General features: G+C 37.6%; 1 protein-coding gene across 1 annotated transcript in view; it reads left to right on the plus strand.

Annotated features, from left to right (window-relative positions):
• LOC121391795 (multiple epidermal growth factor-like domains protein 10) overlaps positions 1-12,778 on the plus strand; it is a 27,842-nt gene extending 15,064 nt beyond the window's left edge. The window contains exons 7-9 of the mRNA XM_041523507.1: positions 9,466-9,637; positions 12,302-12,499; positions 12,646-12,778. Of these exons, the coding sequence (XP_041379441.1) occupies positions 9,466-9,637; positions 12,302-12,499; positions 12,646-12,778 (503 nt within the window). The remainder of the gene's footprint in view (positions 1-9,465; positions 9,638-12,301; positions 12,500-12,645) is intronic.
• Positions 12,779-13,000: the final 222 nt, after the last annotated feature.

A 13,000-nucleotide genomic window follows, 5' to 3' on the forward strand; every position in this document is an offset into this window, starting at 1 on the left:
GCAATACATGTGTCATTATTTGGTACAACTTGTTTATTTAATAGGTGTGCATGAATATTTTAGTATTAATTTACTAAATATTGATATTAATTTTCGAAAGTGAATTTCAAAAGTTACTGGCGTCAGACAAAATTTAAATTAGCTGCCAGAAAACCTTTGATGCTGCATGGAGTATGAACCTGTGTGTCCAATCTATTCAAATGCATAACTATTTGATAGCTTTCTATGATTATTTTAGTACTAATTTACTAAATGTATACATTAATTTCATACGTTTTTTGTTTGTTTGTTTCGGAGTTTTTTGTTTTGTTTTTTGTTTTTTGTTGTTGTTTTTTTGTTCGTTTGTTTTTTGTTTGTTTGGGGTTTTTTGTTTTGTTTTGTTTTGTTTTGTTGTTGTTGTTGGGTTTCTTGGGGGGGGGGTTGTTGTTGTTTTTGTTTTTTTTGTTGGGTTTTATTTATTTTATTTTATTTTATTTATTTTCATTTTTATTTTTTGTTTTGAGGGGGGTGGATATCAAACATTATTGGTGTCGAACCAAATTTAAATTAGCTTCCAAAAACTGTTGATGGCATGTTAGCCTATATACTCAATATATTCAAATGTTTCCATCAAACAAAACATCTAAACTATTTCTCAGCACAGTACTTATAGCATATACTCTTAAAATCAATTTGTTAGGTTTGAATGTTGTAATGACAACTGTACGAAATTTGACTTCTATGTCGATATTAATAAAAAGGCAGTTGTGTGTCCATACATTGAAACACATTATCAATTAGCTTGTTAATGCTCAATTGTGCTCACACATCATGCATATCTCATTTCTCCAAATACAAACATTTTTAACAAATTCGTGTGCGTTTGTTATCAGTTGTGCTTGTCACCTGTCACTATACAAATTTGCATTATTTTGTTTCTGTTTTTGACGGGCATGAGTGATGTAAGATGTTTTCTTTCAATTCACTGATTACAGAATGAATAAGTCAAAAAAAAAAAAATACTTACCATACTGAAACACTGGAGACTACAGCAAGTACAGCCATAGATAGTCCTGTCGCAATGGCCAGTACTGTGTTCACAGTACCAGCCTTGTTATCGTGTGTATCTGACTGAACTGGAATACGAAAAATATACAGAATTTTAAAATGGGAAATAGAATAGCTGTATACGAAAGGTCGAATATCTGCCAAGATGGTACACGTTTTTCTTCGTTGAGAAAACATAAATGTGCAGTGTCTTTGTCATTTACAGTTATAGCAAATCAGAAAGATAATTTGTGAAATGTAATCAGTTGCGGATATGATAACAGTGATGTCACAATATTTCAAGATATAATGGAGGCACAATTGACACATAATATATTTACATACGTTTCTCAGTACAGCCAGTTTCAGGTTTAGTAAACCCAGCAGCACATCCACCAAGACAAGATCCAGTCAAACGATCACATTGTTTGTCCCTGCAGTTGTCGCAAGTCTGATTACAGTGTTCTCCGTATTTCCCCTCAACACATTCTGTGTAAAATACAATTCTTTTAATAGCAGATGAAATGTTTTTATTATTACACTCACAAAAACGTACAATTTCTAATACATTTTATTTGCAAACGAAGGCGACATTACTCACATTTCGTTTTATAAACGTCAAATTCATACCTCGTTGAATCGTGTATCAATGTAACACTGTGTTCTTCCTTTTGTTTAAAATGCTTTATTGAAATTTTGGATTTAACTTCATAAAGACCCAAGACATTAGCAAACAACACTAATATATGCGGAAATAAATCATTATTCATTCATTTAGTTATTCTTTCAGATTGATGCCTAATTTGGAACGATATCCTGGCGGAAAAAAAAATTGTTTACTGGAAAACAAATAACAGCTGCATTACATCTAGATACATGGGCATAAAGCTAAGCTGATTGCTACCGCAATGTTCACTCATAAAAACATATTCTAAATATTTACCTGACGTGAGACAAATGATATTTATCTCGACTTCATGTAAAATTCTTTAATCTCATTGGTTGTTTGCCGTTGGACAAATCCCTTTGGCGGAGCCAAATTCTCTTATACCCCGTCTGTAATTTCTTGTTGTTTTTGTTTTTTTATTTTTAATATTTGTATTTCTTTACTACATACATTTCTGATTAAAAAAAAAGTTTTTTATTTTTTTATTAATACATATTTCAGACAATTTCGTATTACAAACATTTGAAGTTAAAAACTCGTTTATCGATGGAACTATTTTTCGTCACTGGCAAGTGGTTCCGTTCGCGTCCGCGTGGTACGGCTCCGTTAATAAATTGTTAACAATTATTGTCTGGCGTTATTTTGATTATTTGGCTATATGGTTTAACATGTCGGCAAGACAAATTCGTTGTAGAAGCATCTCTCGGGGTATATGAATTTGTATGTACCCTCTGTGTGCTCGGGGTCAAAGAACACACAGAGGGTACATAAAAAGCCATATACCCCTCGTGATGCTTCTACAAATTATATATATATATATATATATATATATAGATATATATATTTATTTATATATATATACACACACATACATACATGTGTGTGTGTGTGTGTGTGTGTGTGTGTGTGTGTGTGTGTGTGTGTGTGTGTGTGTGTGTTTGTGCGCGCGTGTGTTGGTTTGATCGTACTGATAACATACATGACTATATTTTCATTATAATACCCTGCAACTTGAGGTAACTTACGATCGCACGCTGCTCCAGTCCACCCATCTGGACAAGCTGTACACTGACCTTCTCTCTTGTTACAAATTTCAGTTCCGTCTCTACAGTTACAAGTCGTGTTGCAGTTTTCTCCATACCAGAAGTCTGCACATACTGTTCAAAGCATGATAATAGATACCACCAGCAATTAGCATACATTAACGTACGTACACAGAAACACACACTCAGTACTAGTGTATAATATGGATGGTCTAATACCATGTTATGCCACTGTGACCAAACTCTAAAACAGCAAAGATAATATCTTAATTACCATGTGTGTATACTATTGTTAAAACGGCTGTATCCCCCGACGTTATTTTGTAATACAAAGTGTTACATGCAAATATAGATTTATCAATAAAAATCTGCAGAAATGTCATATATTTAAGAAAAACAAACAAAATATCAACAGAAGGCTGGTACAGGAAACACGTTTATCAAAAGAACATTTTTGCTTGCTGTAAAACATGTTTCACTTGTTTGCGATGTGTTTGTCTTATTATACTCATTCATTTATTTGCGAAGTTACTATAACAATCACCTATAAATGCACACACATAATATATATAAGCACAACTTATTTCAAATATATCCCTGTCGAAGTCATGCTATAAAATACATTACAATGGAGGTCGTTCCCTAATATGTTATTTCTGTGTTGAAGTTAAAATCTATTGCATATTTAGAAAAAAAAGTAACGTATGTAATATGGACAAGCGATATATCCAAATGTTAGTCTACGTGTTTTATCTCATGCTAGATCATCCACAATTATACGTGTGTCTATGAAGCATATACCGCATACCATTACTGTGGTAGTCATCACTTACATGTACATCTCGGTGGAGCCCACCCAGTCTCACACTGACAATTCCCAGACTGTCTGTCACAGGAAGATCCATTGCAATGGCCACAGTGGTTGCTGCACGACTGACCCCATAGTCCACTGGCACATGCTGATATTTGAAAATAAAATGCACACATTAAAGTATAATATTATTTGTACATTATATATTATGGCAAAACAAATGTCTAGGATAGAATAGTGGGTCTGAAATAAACAGTAATGCCCATCTCTTCTCGTCTGAATATGGCGAAGTTATTCCATAGTTTTATATGTCAGTTCCTATGGCGAATATTGGTTATTAGTTCTCAAATGGTTTAACAATGGCAGATGCTAATACTTATAATCACGACCTATCAACAAATGATGTTTGCTTCACTATCTGCGCCATTTTGCTCCTACAACACAATGCAGACATATAGAAATGGAATCCATGACTGCATTTCTGGCTATTGCTGATAGTACATAGTTTAGTTCGTATAAATTCATTATTTGCCTGCAGCAAGTGGATATTGAGACAAGATGTATCTGCCAAATCTACCAGATGGGATATAAGAAACATGCAATCTACATTTTAGCAATTTTAAAATCCAACACAAGTGTAAGCAATATGCGTAATGACAATGGCAATACTTAATACATACATGCACACATCGGTGGAGCCCATCCAGTTTGACACTGACATCTTCCATTCTGTTGATCACATACAGATCCTTTACAATGACCACATTTGTTACCACAAGACTGCCCCCATAATCCACTCACGCAGGCTGATGTCAAAAAGAGAAGAAAAAAATAGAAACAGAAAACTTGTTTCCATAAAATGCAAAAGACAATGAAATGGCATATCATAGCTGAACTAAGAAAACCTCGTATCTGGGGTTTTTTTCAGGAGATAAAATAAACTGTTTTGTTTTTTTGCAAGCCGATTCATTTGCCACGCTGAATTGGGTTGTAACAAAAATTTGTCTTTTTTGGTCTCGTGAAAAACATAAATAATATACGAGATTTTCTTACTTCAGCGACGATATATTGGACACAATTGCAATCATAATTTGTAGCAATGTTCTAAGCAGTCTAATGAGTTATTACACCATTATCGTTACAAACGAATTGTTTTGTGGAATATTTAATCTTGTAGTTGATGGTCAAAACAGACAGCCAGACACACACACACACACACACACACACTCACACACACACACACACACACACACACACATCCTATTTCTGTAACTCGTAGGCTGGAAATTTTTTATTTCTTTGAAACTCAGTTATCATATTAAAGACAATCTATAATGTATAGCTGTTAAACAGAATTAGGGTCACTGAGTGGATGTTTAATCTTGTAGTTTATGGTCAAAACACACACACACACACACACACACACACACACACACGCGCGCGCGCGCGCGCGCGCCGACACATAGAGAGAGAGAGAGATAGATAGCACAAATCAAAACCAAGCAACCCATCAATGATACAAACTGACAGAAAACGATAAATATGTACCACAATATCAGTGTGGTCTCTTTTTATGAACATTTAATACTTTTTATTATTTATAGTTGTCATAATCGTGGATTTTTCTGTTATCCTGGTTGTATTTTGTTTAAAATATAATTCCCAAATGCGTTTTATGTCATGAATAAGACAACATTATATGTACTGCTTTACAAAATATAGTAAAGCATAAGTAGTTGGTCATAAGATAAAACACGTATATAAATACTACTTGAAGAAAGCTCATCCTGGTCCTAAACATTATGGGAATAGGATGTATCCCAGTGGTAAAGCATCTGTCTGATGCCTGGATGGTATAGGCTGGATCCACATCAGTGAGCACACTGGGCCATTTCTCATTCCAGCCACTCCATCTCGAATGTTAAATCAAATGTGTTGGTATGTGCTATACTGTCTGTGGGATGGTGCATATAACAGATCCTTTGTTAATAATGGAAACATGGTGCGGGCTTCGTCTTTAAGACTATATGTCAGAATTACAAAATGTTTGACATAAAATAGCAATGTCTGGTATCATTTGACGTCAGAGGTAATATGTGCCATATTGATTCAGTTGGCGATGTCAGGTTACCAGACAACAGATGCAGATTGATATTTTCTAATTAAAGCCTTCATTATAAAAGTTAAAATGATCAAATCAAGTTACATGTTCAGCCATCTTTATCAGTTCGTGTAAAATAATAGCTTATTTACCGAATGGATGAGAGAAAAAGACTGCTTCAAATGCAGACATGTGATATTTGAAAAAGTGCACAATGGTAATGGAAATTTTAATCATAGGAAGAGGTCAAATTGCCACTACCTCTGGTATACGTTTTCTGTCCCACATGGCCACATATGATGGGTTGTTATGCGTTTGAAGGAGACAATATAAAAATACACAAAAACCCCACAAAAAGTCAACAGAAAAAACAAACTTAAAAAATCATCTGCTACCTGTGATCGGTGCAAATTACGTATGCCAGATAGCATGCATTGTGTTATGTTTGTTACCAGAAAACAAATACAAGGTTAATCGAATATATTGCAGCAACTGTATCTCGTCGTACCCATTATATGTAATAACTTTAGAAGTACGTTTGAAATTACAGATCGTTACATATTTCTGTATCTTAGAGAATCGACTGGGATATATGATTATAAAACTATAATGTTTCACCATAAATTTATTGCATAGTATAAGTTAATTAGAATCCGCTGAAAGTAAAGAAGAACTTCAAGAAATGTTAAATTATTTAGACATATTTGCGGGATGCGGAATATATATATATCATTATTGATAAAAACTAAACAAATATATTTCACTATTGGGTACTAAACACGACATAGTGACATGGTATACTGGGAAGAAGGAATTAGAAATAGTCAATGAACTTAATTATTTGGGTATAGTATTAAAATATAACGGATAGTTTGTTGAAAATAGAAAATGCATTTCTAATCAAGGCTGGAAATGTTATTTGGTTTATTGGTTTATTGAAAAGGTTCATCAACTGTAATTTTAATATCTAAACTAAGTTCTATTTGTTTGATACATATGCTTGTAATATATTATGATATTGAGTTGTGAAGTGTGGGATACCACAATGTTGCCGATATCAAAAAGGTACATATGTACGTTTGTAAAAGATTATTAGGTGTAAGTTAAACATGTACCAAATTGTTGGTGTATTCCAGTCTTGAATGATACCCATTAATAATTCCCCGTAAATCAGAATTACAAATTATTAAATATGTGTAACTGCATTTCGAAAAATCGTTATACAACTTTAATAGTTGATATTAATCTCCCTATATTATTCGAATTAGTGCACACCACCATATATGAATTTCACAGTCACGTAGGAATTGGATGTCCAAAGTGAGATAGTGATTGATTTGACTTCATTTGGGTATGAACTAAACAAAAATCTTAGGTAACAAATTGTTAGACACCTGTAAGGCCCAAAATCCAAGATGACCGCCGTCACTCATGGAAAATACAGAAAAAGGCACATCTCTGGAACTACTTGACCAACTCCAATGATGTTATACTCTATTGTAGGGTTTTAAAACATGCCTGATAATCTGGAATATGTTTCAGGTCGATAGTAGGTCACGGTCATGCAAGAAGGTCAAGGTAAAAATGAGTTGTTTAAGACATCATTGTGTAAAACTGCCTACAGTGGCAAGTTTTATTTGATAAATATTGTTTGCAAATCGTTTAATCTGTTCGACTCTGCCTTTAGCAGATCAACACACGACTATATTGTCGTCCTACAATTCTGGCAAATGTGTGGTAGTATAACTCTGTCATTCGTTTATGAGAAACTATATTTTATGTTATGGTGTATTGTCGGATTTAATATTTCATGAACAATTTAAGAAAAACAATCTTACTTCGATTTCTGTCAAATAGGTTATACATATTTATGACGTCTTATGTTATATGGGGCGAGACATATCCCAGTGGTAAGGTGCTCGCTTGATGTGCTGCCGGTTTGGGACCAATCCCCGTCGGTGGGTCCATTGGGCTATGTCTTGCTCCAGCCAGTGAACCACGACTGGTACATCAAAGGCCGTGGTATGTGCTATCCTGTCTATGGGATGGTGCATATAAAAGATCCCTTGCTGCTAATTAAAAAGAGTAGCCCATGAAGTGGCGACAGCGGGTTTCCTTTCTCAATACCTGCGTGGTCCTTAAACATGTGTGACGCCATATAACCGTAAATAAAATGTGTTGAGTGCCTCGTTAAATAAAACATTTCCTTCCTTCCTTCTTATATTACGTTATTGGATGTCTATGTAACTGTTAATATATATTATTTTAAATATATATCAACAATTTATGACATTTTGTGTTATATTATTTGCTAAAATTGGTACACAAATAGTGTACAATATTCTACACTGTAAGTTAAATTGCACATTCAGCTGCTACAAAATTCTAAAGGAAGACCGCACAACACACTTCAATTAAAGTTATGTATGGTGTCGGCAATGTGGTTATAACCACACAGATAATGAACGAAGGAACCAGCCGTCTCTGATTACCAACACTGGAAGTTTTACACGCATCATCCCACAGACATGCTACGTTCTTTGTTAAACCAGTTATAAGCGACACAATAACTCAGTGGGAATACCGATGGAGATCGATCCTAGACCGACCGCGCATCAGACGATCGCTTTACCACTGGGTTATGTTTCCCCTACATAATTTGGAGTTCAGACTGTAATGCGTTTCACACGATTCACGCATTTGAGAGCAAAAACAAACGGCGCTAACAATTATTACAAAAGGTCTTTGTAGTTAACCAGACTGTGTCTGTAATTATGTATTACGTAACGAGGCTCTCCACCATGTAGTAAAACCGACAACCAAACACAGGATCATTTCGTTCCGCTTAGTCGGCGATCTATTAATCTGAAAATTATCACCTTAATCCTCGACAGCCAAGACCACCCGACATAGGCGCGCTTCGCTTGATTGACATGATTGACAATATATATATATATATATATATATATATATATATATATATATATATATATATATATATATATATATATATAAACAAAAACTTAACATTTGGCGAGCAGCAATTTCTATATACAGCAACATATGTTTTGGCAAGCAGAAGCCCGATTGACACGTGCGTTATTTGTTGTTGTGGTATAATACGTACTAGTAAGTATATTGATGTGTTGCTTGAATTATCTACCAAATATCTGTACTTCACACAGGGAAAGATATTCCTCTCTTGGAACCTGAAACTTCACCACTTGTACTGTTTTATCACATGTTATATCAAATACTGCTGGTGGACTCAGACTGCTCGTCCACTGGTAACAACGACTGTCATCAACTGAAACACTGAGTCCTATTAATCTTTGTTGCTCTGAAAATAAATAAATAATTAAATAAAATAACCCTGACTAATTGGATTAGTTACTGGGTGATTAGTCTTCAAAAAAGTAGGGGAACTCTAATAAGAATTTACAATTGCCAAAATTGTCAGGTATATTAGCTGTGGGGAATGGTTATATGATAATAGTGAATTAATTGGGCAATGTGACAATATTGAATTAATTGGGCAAACATTACAACCGGTAGTTCTGTATTGCAGTATGTTTTATGGCCACCAAAGATCTTGAAGGAAGATTGGGGTCAGAAGTGAAATTTCAGAAGTGAAAGTTTTTTATCAGTAGTGGGTGATACCGCCACAATGTGTCGAGACATTCATCCAGTCGACGAGGCATACTGCGTATGAGTCTCCCAATGGCGATTTAAGGTTGTCTGTTACACCCCTCTTGCAGCGCCTGACGTGGTCGGTGGTCTTTGATGTTGACGCATACGTCTCCTTATCATGTACCAGACGTGTTCGATGGGGGAAAGGTCTTGGCTCATTGGTGGTCATGGCATTCGATAGATATTGTGCTGCTTGATGTGAGCATTGGCGATTCGTGTACAGTGAGCACGGGCATTGTCGTCCTGAAACACAAAACGTCGACCCACACGCCTAGCAAACGGGGTATCAAAGGCTCTCCGTATGTTGTCCCGGTAGTACTGCCCAGTGACCCTTCCTTGCACAATATGTAGGGGAGTTCTGTCAGTCATAGTGATACCACCCCACACCATAACCGATCCACCGCCAAATCTGTCATGCAGTCACATTGTTACGTTGGCGTGCCGTTCATTTTGTCGTCGCCGACCCGACCACGCCTGTCAAGGAAGTCCGAAGTGAATAGGGACTCATCTGAAAACATGACACGTGACCAGCGATGAACCCCCCTGTTCTGACGCTCCCTACACCATTCACGTCTGTGGGCAATGTGACGATTTGTCAAGGTCGGCACAACCCGGGGCCATCGAGCATGAAGATGGGCTGCATGAAGACGATTTCTAACCATCTGACCAGTAACTCTGATACCAGTAGCCTGATGAAGGTTTCCAACAATTTGATTTGCCGTTTGAGCTCGATTTCTTAGAGCCTGGTTACGGATGAATCGATCCTGTACTCCTGTCGTTGCCTTGGGACGACATGAACGGGGTCGATAGTCAACATTTGGGCTTGTTGGTACCTGTTCCATAGTCTTCCAATCACTGACTTCGAAACATTCAAGGTGTTGGCCACTTCACGCTGACTTCTGCCCGTTTGAACTGGCCTCGGTGGCGTCGTGGCAGGCCATCGGTCTACAGGCTGGTAGGTACTGGGTTCGGATCCCAGTCGAGGCATGGAATTTTTAATCCAGATACCGACTCCAAACCCTGAGTGAGTGCTCCGTAAGGCTCAGTGGATAGGTGTAAACCACTTGCACCGACCAGTGATCCATAACTGGTTCAACAAAGGCCATGGTTTGTGCTATTCTGCTTGTAGGAAGCGCAAATAAAAGATCCCGTGCTGCTAATCGGAAGAGTAGCTCATATAGTGGCGACAGCGGGTTTCCTCTCAAAATCTGTGTGGTCCTTAACCATATGTCTGACGCCATATAGCCGTAAATAAAATGTGTTGAGTGCGTCGTTAAATAAAACATTTCTTTCTTTCTGCCCGTTTGCAGCATGTCAATAGCCTGTAGACGCTCATCACGTTGCATACGCCGTATCGCAAATTCAAACAATGAAACTGACTAAAAACAAAACAATAACAACTGTATGATCAACAGAATGAACAAGATTGACAGAAATAATGTTCCACAGTGATTAATCGACCTTCATGGAAATTGTTAAAATCGAGAACGTGTACGGGCGACTGCGTGGTGCACGTGCAAACTATGGAATGAGTTTTGGTGTGTTGATCAACAGACCTGAACGTTCTTTACTAGGATGTCTGTGATCAAAACGTATGTTCGGTCTAATAGTTGATATTAACATTAATATTTCAGGTTCCCCTACTGTTTTTTTTTAAGAATATATATATATATATATACATTGACGATAAGATACAATACAAAGTACAACATGAAATTAACAAACTCTTTTCCCGGAAAGAAAAGAAGTTTAGAAACTGGTTATCCAAACAACAATAACAAAAAAATATGAGTAATTTATTGCAGTTGTTAACAATATGGTTCCGACTTTAGGTCTCACTACACATATGTCATCTGCCATTGAAACCCATGTTAAATTGCTCAACTTCAAATGAAGATTGCCAATAGAACGGGCTATCGTTGACACTAACAACATACACCATTGCGAACATACATTATAGAAGCATTTATTTTCACTCCAAAATTGATAACATTTCCGTCTCAGTTTGTTTGCTATATGACCGGATGTGGCTGTAGTACCGGTTCGAACAGGTGGTTCAATAACTGATTCACTCCGCAATACACCCATGTCCCAAAAAGTGCAATGCACAGTGTTACAAAATAACGAGTAGAATCCAGCAAAAAGACATACAATTAAACACACAGATTATTTTAATGCTTCCCCTCTTCCTGGAAGTGAATATGAGAACCACAACATATCTAATTTCTAGTATCCTTGGGTCTACAGTCCACTGATGCCGTCAGTTGATATTCAGCCCCTTCGAGTAGCTTACTAAGGACCATGTTTTGTACTATGTCTTCAGGTTCTCATCTTTACAAAAGACCACAACTTATTCCAACGTTTCTTACAGTATCCAATTTGACGTTGGATGTGTGCAACCTACATGTACAGTATATAAACAGTACATTCGTGTATTCTATGAGATAAGACTTTTATCTGCGTCTGTATTGTGCCCATGAAGTGGCGACAGCGGGTTTCCGCTTTCAGTATTTGTGTGTTCCTCAACCATATGTCTGACGCCATATAACCGTAAATAAAATGTGTTGAGTGCGTCGTTAAATAACACATTTCTTTCTTTATTTCTTTCTGTTCGATGCGCCAACAGCATTCGTCAAAACCACAAACAGTCAAAATTGTGATTCACAAGCAGGGTCGTCTGATGAAATCACAGGTTCCGTAGCGCGCATGCCCTCCATGTGTACCCACAATTGCAAGGCCATGCCTCATCATTGACAGTCTGATGCGTGTGAAGACCGCATTAGGGATACGGCGCCATTGTTGCATTAATGAGGCACCAAGTTCCTGGAAAGTCTCTGGAGGGTTCCTGAGAGTGTGCAGGTTTCTTCCCAGCACATCCCAGACGTGTTCGATGGGATTGAGGTCGGGCGACCTTAAAGGCCAACCCATGAAATTGATGCCCGAGTTCCTCAGGTAATCCCTAGTCAAGATGACCGTGTGAGGTTTGGCGTTGCCATGCTGAAAGATCAGGCCTTGATCATAACCTGCAATGAAGGCCACAAGTTCCTGGGCCAGCACCTGGTCGCATTACGCAGCAGCGTTGAGGTTGCCACGGATGACAAGAAGTCGAGAACGTCCATTCCCACAGAAAGCACCCCTAAAAAATACACGTCCACCTCCAAGTCTGTCAAATTCACTGACACAACACTAAGGATGACGTTCACCACGTCGTCTCCAAACCCTCTGTCTGCCATCGGCAAATCGCAGTGTGAATCTTGATTCATCGCTAAATACGACACTATTCCGTTCCCTCTGAGTCCATCGACAGTGGCGTTTTGCCCACAGTTGAAGTTGACGTCGATGAAATTGGGTCAACATGGGTCCAACATATGGGCGCCGTGCGTGGAGGTGAGCAGTTCGGAGACGATTTCGGATCGTTTGCGCGGATACCCGACATCTGAAAATTTCATTACTGGTTGGTGTAGCTGTCATGAAACGGCTGCGGAGGTGGCGTAACACAATATGACGGTCACCTGCCTATGACATCACATGTGGTCTACCCGGTCGTGGGCGATCAGTTGTGGTGTCCGTTTGTTGTACTCGTGTCCGCAGATCATACATTGCCCGTCGACTGCAACCCAACGCCCTTGCAACGTCAGATACTGACGTTTCCGCGTGCAACA

The sequence above is a fragment of the Gigantopelta aegis genome, chromosome 1 (assembly GCF_016097555.1).
Source record: "Gigantopelta aegis isolate Gae_Host chromosome 1, Gae_host_genome, whole genome shotgun sequence".
Classification (NCBI taxonomy): domain Eukaryota; kingdom Metazoa; phylum Mollusca; class Gastropoda; order Neomphalida; family Peltospiridae; genus Gigantopelta; species Gigantopelta aegis.